Below are 26,749 nucleotides of genomic sequence, written 5' to 3'. Positions count from 1 at the left end.
TTTTTTTTTTTAGAGAGAGAGAGAGAGAGAGAATTCTTTTTAAGATTTATTTTTCATATTTTGGACACAACATCTTTATTTTATTTTTATGTGGTGCATGAGAATCTAACCCAGCGTCCTGCGCATGCCAGGCAAGCACGTTACCGCTTGAGCCACATCCCCAGGCCCATTAATTTATAATTTAATGGTTCATTTTTATCCCTTTTGAGTATTATTGAAGCATTTTTTTAAATTCTTCTTTTTTGTTTTTATTTTCTTTTAGTTGTAGAGAGACACAATAACCTTTATTTTAATCATTTATTTTTATGTGGTACTGAGGATCAAACCCAGTGCCTCACACATGAGAAGCAAGCGCTCTCCCTCTGAGCTACAGCCCCAGGCCTTCATTCTTATTTCTTAGAGGCAGTGTGAGAAAAACAGACACCATATAGCTCTATATAAGGATTTGGATTCTACTGCTAACTAGCAGTGTCACTTTACTTTTTGAAGTTTCAGTTTCCTCATTTATACAGTGGGGTCATTATAAATTTTAAGATTAAATGACACAATGCATGACAAATACATAGTGCTGTAACTGCCAGATAAATGTTCATCTTTTTCTCCACTCATTTTATTTGTTCTTTTTAGTTATACATGACAATGGAATGTACTTTGACATATCATTCATATATGGAGTATAAAGTCCCGTTCTTGTGGTTGTACATAAAGTGGAGTTACACAGGTCATGTACTCATATATGAACATAGGAAAGTTATGTCCGATTCGTGCTACTATCTTTCCTATTCCTTCCCCCGCTTTCCTTCATTCCCCTTTGTCTAATCCAATGAACTTCTCTTCTCCCCTGTCCCTTGCTGTGTGTTAGCATCCACATATCAGAAAGAACATTTGGCCTGTGGTTCTTTGGCTTATTACAGTTTGCATGATAGTCTCCAGTTCCATCTGTTTACCAGCAAGTGCCATAATTTCATTTTTATTTATAGCTGAGTAATATTCCATTGTGTATATATGTCACATTTTCTTTATCTATTCATCTGTTGAAGGGCACCTAAGTTGGTTCCATGACTTAACTATTATGAATTGAGCTGTTATAAACATTGCTGTGGCTGCATCTAGACACGTTTGAAATTCCCATAAAATATTTATCCTGGGGTTGTGTCACCAAAGCTAGTTTTCAATGTGATACAGTTTTTACAAGGAATCAAAATCATGGTCACAGTGAATATGTGTAGAATGCCACTGTTAAGTCAGGAATAAAGATAATTGTCACTCCTGAATGTGAAAACAGAACTGTGAAAACACACTGGAACAAGAGCCACCTTTCCTTTAGGAAAGGCACTTGACCATGGTAAACGTAACCCTTCATTTCTGAGTCTCTTTTGTTCATCAAGTTTGCCCCTCTGGTGAGAGAGAAGCGTGGATTTGTTGTGAAAGCACTTGCAAGATGGCAGGTCCTCAGACTACCAGCCCTGAGTTAGCTCTTCGGAATCAGAGGCCAGCTCTTCAGTCTACCCATCCCTCTCACCCTGGCATCGATAGAAAATGTCAGTAAGGAGGACGCTGTGGGCAGGAAGCAGAGATCTCTGTGATTAGGTCTTTTCCATGGCTGTGGCCTCCCTAAGGCTGCAGCCTCTGCTCAGGCACAGCAGTTTCCTTTTCCTGGTTCAGGTAAGCAGAGTGAATATTTTTCAGCTGCAGAATTTTCCAGGTTTCACTGAGCTCTGGAAAGAGCCAGAGGTCCCATCAACCAGGAAGGCTGTGGAGTGAGGATGTAGCCTTTTTCTCCATGAGACTCCAGTCAGCTCTTGTTTTGGCTGGTAGGGGAGCAGAGACTCACTGCCGGAAGCCTGACTTGTGGCCAGACTTGTGGCCAGATGGTCTCACCATCCAGAGGCTCCTTCCTTTCCTTCACCATGGTTTCTTCTAAGGTCAGAACCATCAGGGACCCCAGCTCTGGGCACCATCCAGCTCATGCATGGCAGACACCCTTCCTGTTCACAGGGAACTTGGGATATATCTAAGTTTGGGGCTTTACTAGGAAACATAAGCAGGTTAGTATAGGACAAACACTGTAGACTTTGGATTGAGACTGTTCTGGGTTCACATTCAACTAGTAGGTTATCATTTGTAAAATGGGTTATATTAAAGGAAAGTGCCCAGCATGATATCTGGCTATGAAAGACCTTAGCCCACATAAACTGCATAATATGATATCTGGAGGTACAAATTCCTGGTGTTGGATCATGGTTTAATGATATTAAGGCCATTATCTTTGTGATTCTCTTAATGTTTCCTTGTTTGTTAAATTTTAATCACAAATGGCTGTTGCTGCTTCAGATATCAATGCTGTGTCCAAAGGAGGAAGAATGAAAAGGAACAATGCTTGCTTTCTTTGTTCCTTTTGTCAGGATAGTAGGAACTCTTCCAGAAGCTTTTGACTAACTTTATGTTATATAGCCATTCCTAGATGCAGGTGAATCTGAAAAGGCAAGAACTTGGCCTTCTAACTGCCATAATGGCTTGGGAAAGGGGGGCTGTGAAAAATTAGCCATTTATCAGTGTCTGCCATAATGTCTTTCTTTTAATTATGAGGAATTATTCTTTAATATTTCTTTTAATGGCTATTTCTCCCTTAGAATCGTTGTACCTGAACCTTCCCTTCATAGTTGTTTCTGGGTTTTTTTTTTTGTTGTTGTTGTTTTGTTTTTTGTGGGGGTGGGGGGTACTGGGGACTAAAATCTAGATATGCTTTACTGCTGAGCCATATCCTCAGCCCCTTACCAACGACCAGCACTGACGAGATGAACTGGGGTTTAAAAGAGCTGGCTGCAACATTAAACTAAGAAAACGGCCAAGAAATCATGCAACATACAGAAACGAGTTTTACAGATAGAGGGTGGGACTGCTCTGTGATTTCAAGAGTCCTCTTCCATGCTGGAAGGCAAGAGAGTGGGTGCACCCAGGGTCCCTTTATTTATAGGGAAAAGACAACAAAGGATTTTCTATAGACTATTCTACACCAAATAACGCAGGGATAAGGTTTCAAGGGGGTTGCCCAATCCCATTGAGTAATGCTCAAGTCCAGAGTTGAAGCAAACTTCTTTACTGAGCAAAGGTGAAGGCCACTTGCTTGGCACAGCACATGGTGTGTGATGCCAGACCAACACCCCCTTACTCAAGGCTGAGAGGGGATGCTCAGCTCATGGATAGGCAGCTCCCACATCAGCCCTTTTTTATTTTTTTAATTTTGAGGCAGGATCTTGCTAAGTTGCTGAGGGCCTCACCAAGTTGCTGAGTATGACCTTGAATTGTGAACCTCCTGCTTCAGACTCCCATGTTGCTGGCATTACAGGTGTACCTGGCTTTATAGTAGCTTTAATCCTTTGAAAATAATGAATAATCAAAGCATAAAGTATTCTTAGGTTTGTGGAGTCCCCACTGCCATGTAAAGAGGAAATAAAGGAAAGTAATTATAGAAAAATAGTATGTATTTCAGCAATATGTATTTCAAAAGAAGTAATGAGGAAATAGTACTCCTGTACTTGGATAACCAAGAAGATGTGACTGCTGCAAATTCTGGTTGTAGTGTGAGTGATCAGACCATGTAGACATGCAGAGTGGTGTGACTCTAGCAGTTTTCTGAAAGATAAACAAATGTCAAATTTAAATTCTGAACAAATACTATCTTCCTTTAATTTATAGGGTAATTGCATCCCTGGAAAAGTCAGTATTTATTAAAACCATTTTAAAATTATTTTTGATTATATGTAAAACAGAGTCTACATTCAGAGCATTATAAGTGGAGTCTTCACTTCTATTAAGTCTCTATCTAGTAAGACATTTAGGAATCAAAAAGTATGTGGACAATTCTTTGGGTTTTCTTTTGGGTACCAGGGATTGAACTCAGGGGTACTCAAACACTGAGCCACATCCCCAGCCCAATTTTTTATTTTATTTAGAGACAGGAGTTGCTCACTGTGTTGCTTAGCACTTTGCCATTGCTGAGGATGGCTTTGAACTCACGATTCTCCTGTCTCAGCCTCCAGAGCCACTGGGATTACAGGCATGAGCCACTGTGCCAGGCTCAATTCTTTGTTTTTTAATGGGCCATTTAGTATCCCAGGCTCTGGGATTTCCAAAGTGCACCCACCCCCAAGAAGCCAGGTATGGATACTCCACTAATCCCAGTGACTCAGGAGGCTGAATCAGGAGGATCACAAGCTCAAGGCCAGCCTGGGGAACTTAGCAAGACCCTATCTCAAAAAATTAAACAAGAACAACAACAATAAAAAGAGTTGGAGATGTAGCTTGGTGGTAGAGCTCTTCCCTAGCACATGCCAGGCCCTGGGTTCAATCCCCAGTACTGCTAAATAAATAAATGATACAAACTACCTCCCTGGGAATGGTTCTGTCATTTTCCTCAGCTGAAACCTGTTCCTTGGGGGATGAGAAAGGGAAAATAAGTACAGGGGAGGCCAATCACAGTAGCTGCCAAACTCTGTCCCGTATTTGGTCTTCACCACCCTCCTATGGAATGTCCCAGCATTCCTGACTCTCCACTCAGGCCCTTTCAGGAACCACTAGTGCCCCTAGCACTTACAAGTGTTTGCTGCAGTCAAGCTAGTTGCATTTCATTTAATGAACAGTTAAAAATCATACTAGAAAGCGTGACATTTACTTTATTTAGGTTACCATTTTTACCAAAGAATTTGGAGTTCATTGTCTTCCTTGAATGGAACTTTGGAATAATCATTTTCTCCTTCCTTCCTTTCTTCTTTCCTTCTTCCCTCCTTCCCTTCCTTCCTTCCTTTTTTTCTCGTCCTCTTCCTACCCTTTTCACTCCCCTCCTCCCTCTCCTCTTCTTTTTCTAAATGGATTTAATAATTGATCCTGGGGTATTATCATATAAATGCAGGTGTTAGATATCATTAAGGATAAATTAATCTTGGACTGGGGACATAGCACAGTGGTAGAGCACTTGCCTAGGATGCACAAGGCCCGGGTTCAATCCTCAGCACTTCAAAAATAAGACAAAACAACCCTAAGAAAACTTTAAGAAGATGGTATTGATGTAGTTACACATAGCGATCCCAGATATGTATGTACAAGTGAGAAATAAGAAGTCCTTCCTAGGACTGTGTAGTATTTACTCAGTTCTTACATAATATACATTTCACCTTAATAAAAATTAAGAGGAAATGCTTTAGAAATTTTATCAAAAAGTAGCCCTGATACATTTACACGAAGACTGGTACAGGATTGTTCAAAACAGCATTATTTTAAAAAAAAATTAGTTGTAGATGGACATTATTATTATCTTTTATGGACATTTTATTTTTATTCATTTTTATGCAGTGCTGATGATGGAACCCAGCGTCTCACATGTGCTAGGCAAGTGCTTTACCACTGAGTTACAACCCCAACCCCAAACAGTATTATTCATTAATGCCCAAAAGTGAACGCAGCCCAAATGTCCACTGACTGATGAGTGGCTAGAGAGTATGGTATGTCCTTAAGCAGGATATTATTCAGCCAGGGGAATGGAGTACTGATATATTCTACAACCCAGATGAGTCTCAAAAATGTCACACCAGATAAAAGAAGCCAGATTACAGGAAGCCACATATCATGACTCCATTTGAATGAAATAGCCAGAAACGGTGAATCAGAAACAAGGTAAATTCAGGGGAAGTGGGGTAGCATGACTGCAGATAGTCACCGGGGATCTTTTAGAGTAAGATGGAAATGTTCTAAATTGGATTATGGTCATGGTCGAACAACTCTGTAAATTTATTATAACACATTGAATTAATGTACTTAAAGCAGCTGAATTTTATAAAGTAAGTCATTTTAAAAAGAAATGGCCTCTAGTAATGCTAGAGACATTGATGTCAAAGATGCACAGAGTTTGAAAAACATTATTTTAGGAAAGGTGAGAATGAATAAAAGCAACATTCTAGTTAATATGCATTTTAACTACTATTAGATACATTTAAATTAATAAAATAAGCATTAACTTGTAAATTAATTAAAAATAAGTCTTTTGATATTTTAGCTATTTTCAAAATAGATTTTAAAATGTAGGCTTTTAAAAAATATGTAAGCTTTTAATGGGAACCTCTTTATTCAGTAGTATACCCCAAAATTAAAATGAACATCCCTCCATCAACATTTTCATAGTCTAAAAAATCAGAAGTCTAAATTAAAATTTATGTTTTAAATATTATTATTTAAATATTCCAAAGCCCATCCACGTCAATTCTGGAATTTTAATCTCGGCTGATCCTATAGTATTTCTCTTAAGGGTGAATTCTGATCTGCAACCAGATCTGAAGTTTCTGTCATTGGATAGGATTTTCTGTGGTAGTTCAGAGTCTATGATGTGATATATTCATCTTTCTTCTCCCCTCAAAGGTCTCAAAAGGCTTATGGGAGGCTGAACACGATGACTGGTCTTATTTTTTTGCTGTCCAACCATTTCTTTGATCTTGCTCCATATATTCCAGACCATCCAATGGATTTATAGTAAAGTTCCAAGATGAAGGGAAATTTCTTGCTCATTATTAGCCTGAAATCCTGACTTTATTTCATCTTAATAAACAAAAAACATGCTCCAAAATTGCCCATAAAATTCCTTCCTTTTTTATTTTATTTTTTTGTTTTTTCTCTTTTTTATTGTTTTTTTAAATAAATTACAGCGGAATGCATTACAATTTTTATTTCACTTATACAGCACGATTTTTCTTATCTCTGGTTGTATATATAGTATGTTGACACCAATTCGTGTCTTCATACGTGTACTTTGGGTAATGATGTCTATCACATTCCACCATCTTTTCTAATCCCCTGCTCTCTCCCTTTCCCTCCCACCCCTCTGCCCTATCTAGAATTCATCTATTCCTCCCATGCTCCCCCTCCATACCCCACTGAGTCAGCCTCCTTATATCAGAGAAAACATTCGGCATTTGTTTTTTGGGGATTGGCTAACTTCACTTAGCATTATCTTCTCCAATGCCATCCATTTACCTGAAAATGCCATGATTTTATTCTCTTTTATTGCTGAGTAAAATTCCATCGTGTATATGTGCCACTTTAAAAAAAAATCCATAAAATTCCTTCCTTTAGAGATCTTCTTTGCCAGTGGTACCCTATTGCCATCCATCCCCAGGCATGTGCTGAAGTCTTTTTCTCCCCTTGCATTACCCCGTTTTCTCGCAAGGTGGCACTAAATGCCTCGTTTGGTGGTCAGGGCTTCTGTGTAGGCTTGATTTTGTTTCCTGGGTGCGAGAGCCTCTTCAAATGAGTGTTCAACAGCAGGTAGGTGTTCATAATTAATCAGGGGCTTCTCTGGTGTTCAGAAGAAGAAAACTCCACCTACCTTTCACCATTTAGGTAGAAAAAGCTTTATTTCAGCCAAACTATAAAAGGTTTAGAAACTATGAAAGAGCTATGGATGCAGCTCAGTAGCAGAGCACTTGCCTGGTATTTGTGAGGCCCTGGGTTCTATCTCAGCACGTAAAAAAAAGAAAAGAAAAGAAAGAAAAAATAAATAGCATAATCGAATCACATCCTAATAAATATTTTATTTTGTTTGGTTTAGTGCAGTATTAAAGTGCACCTACATTTAGCCATAGTAGAGATACAAATGCTCTTAAACTCTTATGCCTCTGAAACTTCCTTAGTTGTGAAACTGCCAATAGGAAGAATAGTTAAGTAAAAGCTGATGACATCCTATTCTGTCAATGTAGTGAGGTAGTTCAGTGTCTTTGTGAAGCCTCTACAAACATGTAATCCCAGGCTTTGCTTTGGGAGGTTTAAATAAACATATAGGAATAATGAAGAGGTACCTCCTGGAAAAGGATGCCAGACAAATCTCACACGATGTCAAGGTGCCTTCCTTGGATGACAGTTATGTCAAAGTGACCTCCATCCCTAGTGACTAGTTTCTGAGAGCCACATCCATAACACCTACAAGAGACTCAGGTAGAAAAATCACACTGCTGACTTATGCTTTGCCGGGCAGCACACTCCTCTTCACACACATTTACCTGGGAAGTCAGATTATAAGTAGAAGGTTCTACGCAGGCAAGAGAGACTGCAGGAGAGTGGGCTGGATGATGGTACCTGGGTGCCATCAATGAGGTTGGCCATGTGGCTTGGATGCTCATGGTGGGGGCTCCACCCTACTCTCCTTAGAATTGTGTTGGCAGAACATGGTCTCTGCTTCTCTGGCTTTCCCTCTTCTGTATTCACGGTGTTCCTGTGAGTTCATTATGGTTTCCGAGGTGCATGCCACACAATTTGGGAACTATGAGGCTAGAACCTGGTCATGTGGCCGCATGTAGCTGCAAGGAAATCAGGAATACAATCTATTTCGTTTAACCTGGTAGGGTCTGCACTGCTGAATTAGATGTCAATTTCTATAATTTTGTTCTCATAGGGATGTCTTATATCCTTATTTATAAGTTCTTCAAGCACGGATGCTTATTGCCTCCTTATACTAATAATGATGATGATAATAAGAGTTCCAAGAAGTCACCATTCATTGAGCACTAATGTGTAATAAGCACTCTGCTAAGGCACTTTTCATTTGTGTTTACACTTAATACTTGGACCTATATCAAAAGCTTCCTAAATACATATAACAGGAGCAATATATTTGGGATGTATATAGGAAGTGTATACATGGAACAAGTATCCATAGAGAGCAATGTATGTATGTGTCTTGTTCAAAATCATATAGTAATTAAGTGGCAAAGTAGGATTTAAGCTAGGCTGTCTGATTTTAGAATTCTGTTAACCAACAAGCAATATTACCTTTGATATTTACTGACTATAAAAATGAAGAGCAATGTGATATATTTGTGTTGGCATTATTCCCTGTTCTACATCGTCAATATTACCTTTTCTACATATAGTATCTTCAAAGGATTCAAAGTTGAATTCTTATGGTGCTGATGAACAAGCACAAAGGGGAAGAGAGACCTACTTGAAATAGTTCAGTGTTGCCAGGCCTGGTGGTGCACACCTATAATCCCAGCAGCTTGAGAGGCTGAGGCAAGAGGATTGCAAGTTCAAAGCCAGCTTCAGCAACTTATCGAGGCCCTAAGCAACTCAGCAAGATTCTGTCTCAAAGTAAAATATAAAAAAAGGGCTGGGGATATGGTTCAGTGGCTAAGTAACCCTGGGTTCAATTCCTGAACCACCCCCCAAGAAATAGTTCAGTGTTAATTTCTTTCAAATTCCAGTCTGAGATAACATAGGTAGAAAGGGGGAGGCCAACATTATCTCTCTGGATTTGATATGATGTCTCTGACCTGCAGAGGAGTGACATGAACATATTTTGCTAATATCTTGACCACTCATTTTTGTTGTAGGAGGCCGAGGGAAGGATGGTGCCCCCATCATCACTTTTCCAGAGTTTGTGGGGTTTAAACACATCCCAGAGGAGGACTTCCTGAATGTCATGACCTACCTGACTAGCATCCCCAGGTAAGCTACTTTCTCAGTCATGGGCCTTGCTCCACATTTGCCATGTGGCAGGCCTGGATTGAGGTGGAGCCTTCCACCAGCACAGTTTGCATTGGTATGTAACTAGGCCAGTATCTCTGGCCCAGCAATTAGGAACAACAGATGTGGAAAGAAATTAGAAAATATTGGCAAGCGGGGCACAGTAGTGCATGTGTGTAATCCCAGTGGCTTGGGAGGCTGAGGCAGGAGGATCACAGTTCAAAGCCAGCCTCAGCAATTTAGCGAGGCCCTAAGCACCTTAGAAAGACCCTATCTCTAAATTAAATTATAAAAAGGGCTGGGGATGTGGATCAGAGGTTAAGTGCTCCTGGGTTCAATCCCTGGCACAAAAAAAAAAAAAGAGAGAGAGAGAGAGAAAAGAAAAGAAAGAAAGAAAAATAAAGGTGAACAGGTATTAGTGTTGATTGTGCTGCCTGTGGGAAGTCCTTAAAAACCACTGTTGAATGAATGAAAAACTGATGAATCCGCCCATGCTCCCTGGATGGATTCAGGCCCTCTGCTCCAGCCAAGGGTTATTCTAGCTTTCTGGATCACATTGCCGGGACACATGATCATTGCTGAAGGAGCACAAACCATGTCAAGGAGCTATTTAATTTTTCTTTCCTAAATAAGAGCATTAGGGCAGAATTGATCATTGTCATTGTCTGATGGAGAAACTAAGTCATAGAGCAAGGAAACAAAAAAGACAGTGATAAAAACTGCTCTCAGTTCATGACAGAAATGTTTTCTGACATCTGCTACTTCCGCCTCCTCCTGCCCAGGTCTCACATTTGGGCCTCCCATGTACCCAAGTCTTTAAGGAAGAGGGTTGGGAGGGAGCTCATATTGATCGCTGCATTTCACAGAGGCGCAGCTGGGAATGAGGTCCAAGACCTGACTCTGGACAGCGTTGGGTGCCCTGTCCTGCATGGCAGGCCTGGCCAGGAAAGGCCCTGCCCTCCTGGGATTTATTGCTGTGACATCATCCCTTACTTAATGAGGGTTGTTAAGAATTTACACAACAGACATGTATGTGCTCTTGCGCTGGCTTCCCATCTGCCTTATATGATTTAGGGGTAAACACCAGCTTTGTAACTGGAGGGCCATCTGGAGTCTGATCCCACCATGGAGAGTACAATGTTGATTGATTTAATGAAACCCACTCTCAAATGGCTTTTTATTTGTTCTCTTTTATCCATCTTTCTTCTTCAGAGGTGGTGATGGATTTATTTTTAATATACTTCTTCAAAGTTCAACACTTAAATTGAATTTCACCATTTCATCCTTTACCCTGAATTAATGCAGACACAAGAGTGTTTGAGGACATCCTTTGTTGCTTGAAGAGAAGGTGTCACACATAGCCTCTGGGCTTCACTCACCGTGGTTCACAGTGAGGAACCACCTCCCTCTCCCTCTCCCTCTCCCTCCCCCAACAGCCTGACTCCTCCACATTCATGGCCCTCAGCTCTGACCTCATCTCTTCAGAGCATGTCTCTTCTGATTCATTTCTGCTCTCATAGACTCTTCTATCTTGACTTCCACAGAATCTGAGTTTCTGCCTGTAGAACGCCGTAGTCAGTGGAAATTATTTCTACATCTCCCATGAGACTGTAAACTTCTCAAGAGTGGGATCAGTGCCTTTTTTGCTCTGTTTTCATGTTTGATCTCCAGCCCTCGCACAGTGTCTGACACATGATAGCTTCTGGAGTAGTGTTGGTGGGATTTCCAGCTTTGACAATGACTCATTCCAAACAGAAGGCGTTGGATGTTTCATAGCAGCTCAATTCACAAAAGCTAAACTGTGGAAGTAACCTAGAAGCCCTTCAACCTTCAACTGATGAATAGATAAAGAAACTTGAGATATATATATATATATATCAGCTTTAAAAGAGAATGAAATTATGGCATTTGCATATCATGCTAAGCAAAGTAAGCCAGTTCTAAAAAATCAAAGGCCAAATGTTCTCCCTTGTAAGTGGATGCTGATCCATAAAGGGTGTGTGTGAGGGGGAGAATGGAGGAACTTAGATTGGGCAAAGGGGATTGGAGTAGGAAAGATGGTAGAATGAGATATCTAGGTACATATAAGTCTGTACATATGGTGCAACTCCACATCCTATACAGAGAAATAAAAAGTTGCACTCCATTTGTGTACAATGAATCAAAATGCATTTTGCTGTCATGTATAACTAATTAGAACAAATTTTTAAAAGGAGAGGAAAAAAAAGAAGGTGTTGACTGTATGGTCAAAGGGGGCACCCTGACTCCTCACTCCTGCCTTCACCTCCCAGGGATTTAGGGAATTAAACTTGGACTTCCTCTTGGACCCAGTTACATTTCAGGACAATGACTCATCCTTTTAGCAACTTCTTTGATGTGAGCAGTAAGAATGAGAGTGGCCAGCTATGTGGGCACTGGGTGAAAGGGCTCCCCACTCTCCTGTTTGTTTTAGACTCACCCTCCGATTTTCCTAATTCCCTAGGTATATCCAGTGCTAAACTGAATGGGTAAAATTCATCTTGTACTTGCCACCTTTTGCAAATCATGCCGAGGACAGCATATTAGTGCCACCTGAACCCAGGTAGAGAGAAGCAGGAGGGTTGTAACTGCCTCCTTGCAGAGGTAGAAGAGGTGACCGAGTAAGGGGCTCTGTTTTGGCCTCACTTCTTTTTTCTGCTTTGTGCTCCTTGTATAATTTCTTGTAAACGAGGACTATTATTTCCTAGAATGTTGTCTCTTGAGAGAGTAGCCATCAGACCAGTTTTTCCCCTGTCCCTTTCCTGGCTTTTGCTCATTCCTGCTTGTGGCCCCACCTCTTGTTCCTTTCAACATAAAGCAGAGACATAGGGAAGAAGGCCTGAAAGGAGAATTTGACTCAAACGTTGATTTCCATTTTATGGTTTGGGCTCCAGAGAATGAAACGGCTCTCCTTGGTTTTATGACTCCTATTTATCATGATTTGCATCTTCCTGGTGGTTGCCTAGTTACCAGGTGGCAGAGCCCTTCCCAGGTTGCAAAATATTTTATAGGCAGTTGGCAGAGGAAGGACTCATGGTATTGAACAGGAAAGTGGATACAATAGAATAGGAAAGTGGCAAGGTGCTCAGGGCAGGGACAGGGTCTCTGTGCCTGAAGTTAGCAAGGATCTCCCACTGTAGCTGGCGTGGTGAATGTGGAAAGGCTTCACCAGGTCTCTACTGCGTGCCCAGGGTGTGGAGAGCTATGCGTGGTTTTATAAAAAACCAAAAGACCATGAGACAATGCCTTCAGCCTTAGGAAACTCATCACATAACCTTGTAGTCATGATGTTTTGTAAAATTGTAATTAAGGTAGTATAGAAACTCAGAAGACAGAAAAAATCTCTTAAGATAGAAATTCAGAAGACAGAAAAAGTCTCTTTAGACTAAACAGTGAAAACTTCAGGAATTAAATGGCCTTGAAGGATGGAATGGTCTCCACAGGTAGATACAGAGGGCAACATTCCAAAAAGAGCATGGGTCTAAAAGGCTTGGATACAGACCAGACCTGGACTGAAACCCAGATCCTAGCTGGGCATGTGGTGCACTCCTGTAATCTCAGTGAGCAGGAGGCTGAGACAGGAGGATTGTAAGTTTAAAGCCAGCCTCCACAACTTGGTGAGACACTGTCTTAAGAGGGCTGGGGATATATAGCTCAGGGTTAAGTCTCCCCTGGGTTCAACCCCAGTGGGCGAGGGGAAGAAATCCAAATCCTACTGCTTACTAACTGTAATCTGGGACAAGTGACTTACCTTGTATTTCTGTCTCCCTTGGATTTTGAAGTTTGAAGAGCATTATGGGGGGATTTACAGCCCACCAAAGTTGACTGGAACAGAGTGATGAGGCTCCTTCTTACATAGGAGTGAGACATTAGAGCCAAGAAGACAGCCGGGAACAGATTGGGCACGGCCTTTACCACCGAGTTGAGAAACTGAGGCACAGGAGCAAGAAAAGGCCTTTGGAGGGTCCAGGAAGGGAGCCATGAGCAGATTGATTTGGTGGTGATGTTCAGAATGGGCCAGATGGAGCAAGGACAAAGAGGCAGGGAGGACAACTAGGGGCTTCTGCATGGGGATAGGTGCAGTATGGAAGGTGGTGGCCAGAAGACTGGCTTGAAAGGGGTGACAGGAAAGGTGGGTACTGGTGAGAGGGACGTGGTGGAGGAGGGAGAGAAGCTCTAGCAGGAGTCCTGCAGTTGCATCTGTTGCCTTTCCATGTTTGGGTGAGTGGAATTGAGGCCTCATTTGGGTTTTGATGGTTTCATCATGTTTTATTTTACTGATATTTCTGGCTCTCCCTTATCAAAGTCATCCTAGGACAATGGTTCTCAACTTTGGCTGCATGTTAGGATCACCTGGGTTTTTTTTAAAAAAAAAACTCCAGATTCCCAGACCAGAATTAAGAGCAATTATGCTTTTTGGATTTAGGCTATTCCCCTGCACAGCCAGGGTGAGGATCATTGAGCTTGGAGAGGAGAAGCTGTGGTGATATGGAACAGGCATTCAAACTGTGTGGAGAAGAAAACTTGGAATCAGACTTAGCTTCTGGATAAGGTGGGGTAGTGGAGCATGTGGGGAACCTCTACAACTGTGAACCAAAGTGAACCTTTCTTCTTATAAGTTGGTTATCTCAGGTATTTTGTTACAGTAACTAAAAGCTCACCAACAAGCAAGATAGTGCCACTTAAGAACATGCAGCCTGGGGCTACATCTGTAGCCAGGTTGTTTAAAAAAATTGGAAACACATTCTGAACCACAGCAATAGTAACTATTTTAAATCACATTTGTTTGTCCCCAAATCAGCATTAGTATAATTTAAGTATGGGTTTTTATTGCTCTTTCTCTATTCAGTGTCCTTGTTTTATTCACAGTTCTAAGTTCATTATTAGGAATTAGATCAATTACTTTTGTTAGACAGTACAAGAGTCAGATTTCTTTATTATTGGCCATTTCAAATTTCTATTGCTGTGACAAAATACTAGAAGTAAACCATTTATAAGGAGGAAGGCTTTATTTTGGCTCATTGTTTCAGAGATTTCAGTCCATAGTTGCTTGACATGTAGCTTTGGGCTTGTGGCAAGGCAGTACATCATGGCAGGGAGCACATGGAAGACAGAAGAGGTTTCACCTCACAGCTGAGAAAGAAAGAGGAAAGGCCCAGGGTTCCAATCTTTCCCTCCAGGCACAACCCCTGTGACCTAACTTCCTTCCACTAGGTCTCAGCTCCTGTAGATTCTACCATCTCCCAATAAGGCCTCAGGCCAGTGACTGAGCCTCTGACACATGGGCCTCTGGGGGACATTTAAGATCTAAACCATAACATTTGCTATTTCACAAGGACTTTTTCTATAATGAATCTGTTCAAGGACCTATTTAAGCTAGAACAATTTTCCTTCATGTGTTTTCTCCACATAAAGTATAATGAATAGTCTTTGGGATGAATCTCACACTCTTTTATGACAGGTGGCCTAGAATGTGGTCTAATATTTGTTCTTTAGGAAAGGCTAGGAGAGCAGTGCTGCTATTTGACCTGGGAGTTATACTAAGACTTGCTCCTTTGTATTGAAAGACTGCATGGGATTATAACACCTTCTCAGCTTTAGAAACCATTCTCACCAGAGAAGTGAGTCCAGTCTGGGCCTCTTACCATAATGAATACCATGGAAAAGCCCCTGTTTTTAAGTCATTTTGAATAGTACTAATGGGCAAAAGTGCTGCTTTGATTGAATGGCTAGGGTAAAGTATGTTTTTCCTGGGACAGGCTGTGAAACTATACTCTGAAAAGTAGGGGAGACTGATTCATTAGAGAACTAAGGATAGAGGTCTAGAGAGGGTCGTCTTGTTGGGCTGCTGCATAGCCCAAAGTGGGTATATTTGCTTAGCAGCCTCAGAAAGGATGCCTGAGAGGCCAGACTTCAGTACCTGACTGAAGCTTGAATTAGAGAGCACCCCTTGGGTCTATAATGAATAAATGCCATTGGCAACCGAGAATTTGAGTAAATTGTATAAAGGGCAGAAAGAAATGTAATATGCTAAGTTTCTGTCCTAGCAGAAAGAGCTTGAGGTCTTCACCTACTGTTCCTAGTAGAATAACCTGTGTGCATACGGTAGTTTTCTTTGTTCATTTTGCAGGGGGTTGTGTTTAGAAGACCTTCACCTCATCCTGCCTTTGAGTCATCCGTCCTGTTGGGATAGAAACCTATTTTCCCCTTTCTGACATGTTTCATTTAGGCTTCTTTAGAAATTAAGAGCTCAACCTTTTCCTTGAATTTGTGGGTGCTGACAATCGTGAGTATCTGGGATTTGGTCTTAGTGGCGTTTTCAGTTATGAACATAATAGCTATGTTCCATAACAATCAGCCTCCTCTCCTATGTATGAGATGTGAGCAGTTATGATGATGAAGTGGTCTGAGGAATTGAGATGCAACTGAGAAAGATATTAAGTGAGTTATTAGCTATAAAACTGCGCAGTGATGCTTTTTTAAAAATCAAGTTTTGGATGGAGAGTAGATACCTCTGCCCATACCCTATAACAGTTACTGAATGGTCAATAAAATGTCCCAAGACTGTGAGCCAGAGAGACTAGATCTTTTACTGTGTATTAGCTTACAGTACTTGTTTACTTATTTATTAGTTATTATATGTTTTTACTATTTATTATTTATTATCATTATGGAGTCCCAAGAATAATGGGGAAGGAAGATATTTGTACCATTGTTGCAGATAGTCCACACATTTATTAAAGGGGCCAGTGCATTACCACAAGCACCTTTCTGATTGAATTATCTTTACACACTTCACTGGAATGATAAACATTACATTGATTTAGTAAAGATGTACATTTGGCGCTATTGATCAGAGTAGTCTAGATCAAAGGTCAACAGACTTTTCCTGTACCAAATGAGAGAGTAAATATCAGGGTTTCTGATTCAGGAAGTCTTGGGTGTGACCAAATAACTTGTAATTCTAACACATTCCCAGGAGATGTATCTGGTCTGGGGAATCACATTTGTAGAACTACTGATGTAGTTTAATATCACCTACAAAAGTGGATATAGGCAGAAAGAAGGAGGGACCCGTGTAATGCACAAGCTGCTAAAGGACGAAGTTTAGGTTTGAGATGAGGACTTGGATTTTCTGGTTCCAGTCTCAGTGCTACTCCACCGCATCACGAAGCTTTCAGATGATCTGATGGTGATTCTCTCTGTGATGCTAACTTGCATTATGTCTGTATTTCTTGATTCATCAACTTTACACAATATCTTGAGATTGAAAAATGCTCTTTCTAAAATATGATGCTTTCTTTCTCCTCCTACCCGCTTATCCCTGATTTTTGTTAATTATATTATTAGTTTTACCATTAAAATTTAAACCTCTTCTTCATGATCCATTTACTTTAGACAGTATCTACTGATTTTCAACTGTGTGTTTCCATTTTGTTGTATGCACATTTTCCAAGTTCTTACATAGCATTTGCTTTTCACTGCAAAGATTTATAATGTATTTACATTATTCTACAGATGGATTTTTCTTTGACCATAGATTAATTCCTTTTTTTGCCCCAGTACTGAAGATTGAACCCAGAGCCTATGTATGGTAGACAAACACACTACCACTAATCTATACCTTCAGCCCTTTTACAACTTTTAAAATTTCAAAGTTTCTCTAAGTTGCCCAATCTGGCCTTGAACTTGTGATTTTGCTGCCTCAGCCTCCTAAATTGCTGAGATTATAGGTGTACTCCACCCCACCCGGCTAATCAGTTGATTCTGAATAACCCAAATCAGTAAAATGCATTTATACACACTATATGATGTACATTGTGTGTACCTCTTGAGAGAGCGGTAATTCAGTGGCATTGAACCTATGTCACTCATGGAGGATGCTACCAATGTTCAGGTAAAATGGAGTCTCTTTTCTTAGGCTTTATCAGTTGCTCAAACTCATGCCATAATTTATTTCATTTCAGATTCAGACTGACTTTCCTAGGTGCCTTTTCCTCTGGCATTTCTAGTAGCCCTTCTTTTTTCCTTATCTATAGAAGTAGCACATGTGTTCATTGCAGTATTACTTACTATAGGATTTGTGTGGTGTATTACTTTCTTCTTGAGGGCATTCTTTTTTTAAAAAAAAGTATATATATATATATATATATATATATAGTTGTATATATTTAGTTATATATATTTATAAATATATATATACATATATATGTATATATATATATATATATATATATATATATATATATTTAGTTGTCAGTAGACCTTTATTTTATTTGTTTATACGTGGTGTTGAGAATTGAACTCAGTGCTTTACACATTCTAAGCAAGTGCTCTGCCACAGAGCCGCAACCCAGCCCTTGAAGACAATCTTCGAATGTCCAATCTGTTCTTATAATTCAGGATGGCTGGTGTCTAGACCTGTGGCAAGTTGTTCACCTAGGATTGCTTTTTTATTCATTCTAGTAAGGTCCTTTCTTTTGTTATTCCATTTTATTGAAATATTTTTAGTTTATTTCTTTTTTAGAAAGAGCATATGGTTAAGATGCAGTTAACAAGATCTTGAAGGTCTGAAAAAGGCTACATTCTGTCCTCACACTTGACAGCAATCTGGTTGGTATGGAAATTTTTATGTAAAATATCACCGATCCATTGACTGGTAGCATCTGATGTTACTGATAACAAGGTGGATCGTTCTCACAAAGATCTGAGTCTCATTCCTACATACATAAGCTGTTTCTTTCTCCCCATGGGAAGCTTTTAGAATCTTGTTTTTATGCTTTATAAGTTTGCAATTCCAAACCTTTTCCTTCTTTCTCATAAGCCTTCAACCCAGATTCAATTCTCTCTAGGTTTAGTTATATTTTTTCTCTTTGATTATTTCTTCCCTCCAACAATACACACAAACACATACACACACACACACACACCTATGTGTGTGTATGTTTATGTGTGTGTGTATCCAGTCTAGTGTGTATATATATATATATATATATATATATATATATAGAGAGAGAGAGAGAGAGAGAGAGAGAGAGAGAGTCATTTGTTTATATTCTTGCTTTAAAAAAAATATTTATGTGGTGCTGAGGATTGAACCCAGTGCCTCACACGTGCGAGGCAGATGCTCTACCACTGAGCCACAGCCACATCCCAATATTCTTACCTGTTTTTGATTGCCTTTTTGAGCTTTATTTTCCTCTGAGTTTCTAAAAGCTCTTCATGTGCTACAGACATCAACTTGTTGTTTGTGATGCCTGTCACATGTATTTTTATCTCACTTTTACTTTGCTTAGGGATATATTTTGTCCTGTGAAATGTTTGTCATCAAATGTGTCATTTTTTTCTTTGATTACGTCTGGAATTTGAATAATTGTCAGAAAGTTCCCACACTGAGGTGGTGCAGTAGTTCATCCATGCTTTCATGTGTCTTCGAGTGCTTGCTTTTTCTGCAGTTAGCTCTGGTGCACTTGGTTATTTCTGTGTGTGTGGTATGAAGCATAATGCTGAGTGTATGTATTTTTTTTCTAAATGGCTATTCAGTTACTGGAGCATCATTAACTTAAAAATCCTTACCTCAGTGATTCGAGAGTCAATTGGTCTGTCTATTCATGAGTAATTTCAATTATAAAGGATTTAATTATGTTTAATATCTGATAGGATTAATTGGCCCGTCCCCACCCCCTTAAGCTTTAGTTTTCCAGTGTTTCCCTCATTGTCCTTTCTTGTTTTCTATGTGTACAGTTCCATTTAAAAAAAAGAAGAAAAAAAAGAAAGAAGGAAACATCTTGTTGGTCTTGTCATTGTTAAATTTATATATTAACTTGGGGAAAGAGTGACATCTTTCTGGTGTTAGAATTAATTGCCCTATCAAGAAGAAATGTCTTCCCGTTTGTTCAAATCCACTTTTGTATCTTCCAGGAGTGTGTAAAATTTTTCCTGGCATAGTTTTGTACATTTATTGTTAAGTTTAATTTTAAGTATTATATCTTTTGTTGCTATTATAAATAGGATCTCTCTACCATTATGTCCTTGAACTAACAATTCTATTTTTTCTGCCGTATTAGGTTTAGATGTCAATCTCATACGTGCTTCATAAATAGTATCTTAAAGTTATTTTTTTTTTCATTTTTTTTTAAAGATCTGAAATAATTTTTTGTGGTCCCTGGTGATCAGGTAGAATTCCCCTGTGAAACCTTCTGGGCTTTGATGACGTTCCTCTAAATTGAAACTGTTTAAGCATTACATTTCTGATGAGGTCCATTTTGATAAGCAGTACTTTTTTTAAAGGAAATTATTTATGTCTAGAGTTTCAAATTTATTTGCATAGAGGTCTGTAAAGGACTTTCTTGGGAATTTTGGATTTCTTGTTTTTCAGTTCCCCTTGCCATTTCTTATTTTGTATACCAGTGCTTTGGTCCCTCTCCTACTCTCTTCTCTCTCTTATCCTCCTTTCTCAATCTCCATCCTCTTTTTCCTTATTAAGTTATCTAGAAGGTTGTTTTGCAAATTTAAAGATATGGGAATATGATTTGTTAATTAGACCTACTGATTTTTCTATTCTCTATTAATTTCTGTTTTTAGTCTTTTTTTTTTTTCCAGAGGAAGTGGTACCTGGGATTGAACTCAGGGGCAGTCAATCACTGAGGTATATCCCCAGCCCCTGTTTTTATTTAGAATCAGGGTCTCGCTGAGTTGCTTAGAGAGAGAGAATTTTTAATATTTATTTTTTAGTTTTCAGCGGACACAACATCTTTGTTTGTATGTGGTGCTGAGGATCGAACCCGGGCCGCACGCATGCCAGGCGAGCGCGCTACCGCTTGAGCCACATCCCCAGCCCCATGTTTTCATTCTTTATTGATGTGTTTAAGGCTTAATTTTTCTCTGCTTGCTGCTTTAAATCTGCTCTTACATAAATTCTGATATTTAGAGCTTTTGTTATCATTCTATTTTAGAGATGCTAAGATTTTGCTTTGTCTTGCTGAAGAGTTGTCTAATAGAAGTCTTTTAAACTTCAAGTGTTTTCAAGTGATTATTTTCTGTGAAGGTTCCATGTGTATTTTAGATAAAGATGAATCTTTTATTATGAGGATGTAAAGCATAATATATTCATTAGATCTTCCTTGTGTTGCCTTTTACAACCTTATTGATACCTGTTTGCTCTGTTTTTCACTGAAAGTGGTATATTAAAATCTTCTATTTAAACTATGCTTCTATATGTCTCCTTGTACCTCTTATAGTTTTGCCTTAAAAAGTTGGTGATTATGTCATTTGATATATAGGTATTCTAGCTGTTATATTATCATTGTAAATTGTGGTTATTAGCATTGAAAGTGTTTTTGTTGTGTTTAATACTTTATGGTTTGAAATTTTATTTGATATCAAGACTAAAACCTCTTGCTATTGTTTTTATTTGCTGGGGTTTGAACCCAGGCCCTTGTACACGGTAGGCAGGCACTGTACCTCTGAGGTACATTCCCAGCCCTCTGAATTACTTGTTCTTTGGATCTTTCTATTATATGTTGTAGTTCTTACTTTGTGAGTTAAATTAAAAATCTTTTTCTTATAACAAGTGAGTTAAACCCTTGCATATTTATTGATATAACAGATACATTTGGCCTCAATTTTGTCATTCTTTTATGACTACTAAATATGTTATTATTACTACATTTCTATATACTTTTTCCTTTTTTTTTTTTTACCTTTAACTTCTTTTGGTGTTTAAGGAGATTCAAAATTTTGTCCTTGAATTTAAACGTTTTTAAATGCCCTTCATCTCTATTTTTAAATTTAACTATCTGGTTTTTCAGGTTCAGTAATATTCTTTGACTTCCACCTGTTGCCTGTGCAATAATCAATGAACTTATTCTTTTCTCTTCCTCTGGCCTTTCCCCTCCAATCTTTTAACTTACATTATTTGTGTTTATTATTCTTCTGTCACATTTGGCATCAGACCTGCCATTATATTAAATTGATAATGTTGCTGATGTTTCTTCAAGCTATCTCTGTTGCATGAAGTTTGGTGCCGCAGTCCGGCTGCAGCAAAATAACCAGGGGGGTGACGAACGACTTGTGTAGATTGATACAGCAGGAGTGGGAGCCGTTTATTGTAGGACAGGAGCGGTATTTATACATTCCACACAGCTTATCTTCATTAGCATAAACTAGATACATCAGTCAATCAATAAGAAATCTCCACACTTAATGGCTCGCTGGTGTTACTTCACAAACCACTCCCTCTGGCATTTTGCCAGGCGCCATCCAGACTTGTTTACAGACTCTAACAGTTTGGCTTCTACTAGATTCTTCAAAAAGGGCTCAGAGGCACAAAATTCCTGGGGTTTCTGCATATTATAACTTTTTCTATTACCCCAACACTTGAAGGCCAAATTCATCTATTGGGATATAAAATTCTTGATTCAGACTTTGTGTGTTGTTCTGGAATGTTGTCCTATCCTTGCCATAATTTATATGTTGCTTTGAGAAGCACTATGCCTGTTTTTCTTATTCTGGTAAATTATTTCATCGTTTACCTGGAGGTGCCCAGGATAGGCCTAACAATTTTACTTAGACACATAGCAGAGTTGGTCAATTCAGGTTGACTTACCCTTATACTTGCTAGATCAGGTATGAGTAGATTTTGTTTGGGGAAAGTTTTCTTGGATTGGATTTTTAACTATTATTTCTGTATCATTGTTTTATTTTAGTTTTTTAGGGAACCCAAGTATATGTCTATTGACTCTTTTTTGTCTTCCATTTGAACCACTTTATTTCTGATCCTTTTTACTTTTTCATTTTCATTCTCTTGTTCTTTTCTTTTCTTTCTTTCTGATACCAGGGCTTGAACCCAGGAGTCCTTTATCACTGAAACACATTGCCAGCCCTTTATTTTTTTTATTTTGAGACAGTGTCTTGCCAAGTTGCTTAGGGCTTCACTAAGTTGCTGAGGCTGCTTTTGAACTTGCAATCTTCCTGCCTCAGCCTCTGAATCTCTGGGATTACAGACATGTGCCACCACACCCTGTTATTTTGTTTATTTTCTTGGTATTATTCACTGCCTGATTTTTTTATTGTTCAAATACGTCATCCCTTGGCTATTTTATAATCTAGATTACATTTATCATACAATTTTGTCTTCAATCAACTCATTTTAATTTCTTCCTTTTTTTATGTTAAGAAGTTCATTTCTGTTCTTGTTTTATTAGCTTCCAACTTAAGCTGTCTACTTCACCACTTCCCCTTACTTCCAAATGTATGTTTGAAGATGTGTAATTCTTAAAACAAATAGGTCAAAGAGCTTTGCTTTAGGGTTTTTCCCCCCTTCATGACTAATTTTTTGAAGGAATTTTCATTATCTAAACCGTTTTTTTTAAAAAAAAAGATATGCTTTATTTTTCAGAATAGTTTCAGGTTCACAGGCAAATGTGTGTAAAGCAGAGATTCTTCATGTACCCTCTGCCCCTGCACCTGCACAAAGTCCCCCACCATCAGCATCCCCCACTAGAATGTTACATTTTTTGCAATTGATGGGTACAACTGACACACCATCTAAAGCCCATTAGTTTATACAGGGCTTACTCTTGGTGAGGTATATTCTCTAGGTTTTGACAAATGTGTAATGACATGTGTCTGCCATCGTAGAATCATACAGAACAGCTTCCCTGTTCTAAAATTCTCCTGTGCTCTGCCTATTCATCCTTACCTCCCCCAACTCCTAGCCACCACTGATTCTTTTACTGTCTCCATAATTTTGTCTTTTCCAGAATGCCATAAAGTTAGAGTTATGTAGTATGTAAGTTTCTCAGTTAGTTATATGCATTTAAATTTCTTTCATGTCTTTTTGTGGCTGAGCTCATTTCTTCTCAGTGATGAATAATTTCCCAGGGTCTGAGTTGCCACAGTTTATTTGTCCCCTCACCTACTGAAGAACATCGTGGTTACTTTTAAGTTTTGGCAATTGTTAGTGAAGCTTCTATAAACATCTACATGCTGGTTTTTGTGTAGACATGTTTGTTTGTTTGTTTCACATTTGGGTAAATGCCAAGGAGCCTGATTGATGGATCATATGGTACGAGTATGTCTAATTTTGTGAGAAACTTCCAAAGTGCACTCCCAGTAGCACTGCATGAGGGTTCCTGTTGCTCCACATCCTTCCCAGCATTTGGTGGTGTCAGTATTTAGGATTTTGACCATTCTAATAGTACGTAGTAGTATCCATTATTGTTTTGTTGTTATTGTTGTTGTTTTTTATTAGATATACCTGACAATAGAGTGTATTTTAACATATTATACATACATGGAGTGTAACTTATTCTAATTAGGGCCCCATTATTATGGTTGTATATAATGTGTATTCACATATGAACATAGGAGAGTTACATCTGATTCATTCTACTGTCTTTCCTATTCCCACCCCCCTTTCCCTTCATTTTCTGTTTGTCTAACCAATGAACTTTTCTTCTTCCTTCCCCCCACCATTGTTGTTTTAAACTGCAGTTCCAAATGACATGTGATATTGAACATCTTTTCATACATCTGTATAACTTCTTTGGTGAGGGTCATGTCGTTTGCCCACTTTTAATTGGGTTGTTTTCTTATTGCCGAATTTTAAGGGTTCTTTGTATATTTGGGATAATAATCCTTTATAAGACATGTCATGTGCAAGTATTTTCTCCTAGTCTGTAGCTTATGTTCTTGAAGCTGGAAGTTTTTGGTTCTTATTCCCCAGCCCCACTGCCTGTAGCTTTTTATAGAGCTACTGCTTGCATCTTGCATCTAGTGGTCAAGGTTGGTGGTTTTATAGTTTACAAGATTCCTATTTCAAAAATATTCTCTTCTGCTAATGTATCTAAATACAGTTTTTTTGATGGAGCCACAACCCCAGCTCCCCAAGAGCTTTTGATGTTCCTCAGTGCACTCTTCTTTCTGGCTTGCCTGTGCAGCAGGAACACATCTGAATCTCTTCAATGGTTTGGGCAGGGAATGCCATTACTACCAGGGGAACACTGGAGTCACAGCCTTTAGGCCATTCTAAGTCAAGTCCTTTAGTTCTCCTACAGAGAATGTGGGAAGTCACTCTCCACTGAGGATGAGACATTGAAGAATATAGCAAAAGATAAAGTAAGGTAAGGTTTGAAGTTGTGGGAAAAGGCAAGGTAAAATGAAGATTCTGAAATATTCAAGAGATTAAACATTGTCCTTTGTGTTTTCCACACTTAATTTGGAAATATAATCTCTTCCAAACTCTAAAATGTTTAGCTGAATTTGTAGAAGAACATCCATGATCCCTAGGGACTTGAAGTCACTAGATAGAATTAGCGAGTTTAGAACAACTCTGAAGGAGTATTTGAGACTGGCTTGTGTTGTTACATCATTTTGCAAATGAAGATGCCAAGAGAATCCCACAAGACTAGAAAACATGATGAATACCTTATTTCTGAATTAGAATAATACTTAAAAAAATAATACTTGCATGCACAAGGCCATGGGCTCAATCCCCAGCACCACAAAAAATAACTAAATAAAAAACACCATCTAAAAAAACACAATTGTACACTAATTGTTTTAACTCCTATACACTGAGCTGCACTACTCAAAAGGTAATTTTTACATACTACTTAAGATCACAGAGTAACTGTCAATAAATGTAAATAGTAGTTTGATTTCCTTCAGTAAGAAGCTCCACGGGCAGTATGCCAGTAGGGTCACGATAGTGCTTGGAAGTAGGTGTTTGAATTAGGGTTACCAGTCATCTTGGTTTTCTTGAGACTTTTGGATTTAACATCAACAGGAGTGTGTCATAGGAACTCCTCAGTCCAGGTCACACAAGATGGTTCATCACCACATTTGACTCAATTCTTATGACAATACAGTAAGATTTCGGTTAACCAGAACATTGTCCATACCTAGCTTACAAAAAAAAAAAAAAAAGTCAAAGCATAGGAAAATATGTTAATATCAGAGTTTAATTAAGAAAAGAAATACCTGACCCACCACAAATCTTCTCTGGTATTCTGGAGTCAGAATACATTTAGTTTAATCTTTTACAGTTACATATTTACATTTGGTGAGATTGTCAGATTGCGCAGGACTTGGTGGCACACGCTTATAATCTCAATCTGGAAAGCTGAGGCAGAGAGATTGCAAATTTGAGGCCAGCTTGGGCAACTCTGTGTGATTTTGTCTCAAAATAAAAAAATAAAAAGGTCTGGGGTGGAGCTCAGTAGCAAAGCTCATGTCTTCAATAACCCATACTGCATAACCTGTTACTACCAAAAAAAAAAAAAAAAAAAAAAGTCACACTGGCTTATCAAAGGTCCTTTGTATTTGTTATAGATTTCAATCTACCAAGATTGAAAAATGAATCTAGTGTTAAAATGTTTTCCATGAAAAGACTGCATGGATTTTGTGACTTTAACATTGGTCTAAGACTTTAGCTGAGTCTTAATTCTCCATAGTAGAATATAAGTTTGGGCAAGTTATTATTTTTTTTTTTCTAAAATCTCTCAGGCTCTTATCTATAAAATGAAAATGTCACCAGGAACCCTAGAGAGTGATCGTGAGGATCACATTAAACAGTATATGTGCAGTTGTCCAGCACACTTTAGGACCTTAGTGTTAAAAAGAACAAAAGGAATTAAAACAATCGAATGTTACCTAAAGAAATTCCTTGGTCAGAAATCCTATTTCCTGTGCCTTTGGCTTAAGTTGAAGTTTGGATGCCTTTGTTGAGCAAGAGAGAGTGAAAAAAAAAAAGTAGTTGATACTTCTGAGTGCTGTTTAGCAGGTACCCCTTATGGGAGGGCTAGCTTCAAAGTCATTATCATGACTCATTCTTTCTTCTTCTGAACTGGGACTGTCTTGATCCATGTGATGTTTACTCAGTTTCCCAGGGCTAGGGCAGGTGAGTCAGATTAGAAATATTAAATGTATGAGAAATTTAAGAAAAAGATAAGACATGAAAATAAGTGAAAAATGGGATCCAATGGGGACCAGCTCTGATAGAGTCTGGGTCTAACTCCCCAAAATGGAGTCTGCGGGCTTTATTTAAATGGGTGGGAAACCCAATGGGATTCAGTGAGGACCTTCGCCAGAAAAACAGGATGAAAATGGGGAGAAACAAGTTATTTGCTGCTCAGCAGGTATGCCCACCTCTGGTTGGCTGTACTTGAACCTAGGGCTGTGAGCTAAGGCAGGGTATTAGCATAATCTGGGCATTCTCAAA

General features: G+C 38.8%; 1 protein-coding gene across 2 annotated transcripts in view; it reads left to right on the top strand.

Annotated features, from left to right (window-relative positions):
- Mcf2l2 (MCF.2 cell line derived transforming sequence-like 2) overlaps positions 1 to 26,749 on the top strand; it is a 245,956-nt gene that overhangs the window by 32,772 nt on the left and 186,435 nt on the right. For both annotated transcript variants that reach the window (XM_046466888.2, XM_058586213.1), the window contains one exon: positions 9,375 to 9,489. In XM_046466888.2, coding sequence (XP_046322844.1) covers positions 9,375 to 9,489 — 115 coding nt within the window. The remainder of the gene's footprint in view (positions 1 to 9,374; positions 9,490 to 26,749) is intronic.

The sequence above is a fragment of the Marmota monax genome, unplaced genomic scaffold (assembly GCF_021218885.2).
Source record: "Marmota monax isolate L192 unplaced genomic scaffold, Marmota_monax_Labrador192_F-V1.1 WCK01_AAM20220418_F8-fsc00074, whole genome shotgun sequence".
Classification (NCBI taxonomy): domain Eukaryota; kingdom Metazoa; phylum Chordata; class Mammalia; order Rodentia; family Sciuridae; genus Marmota; species Marmota monax.
The sequence above is the reverse complement of the archived record's forward strand: the minus strand, read 5'-3'. Positions and strand labels throughout refer to the sequence as shown.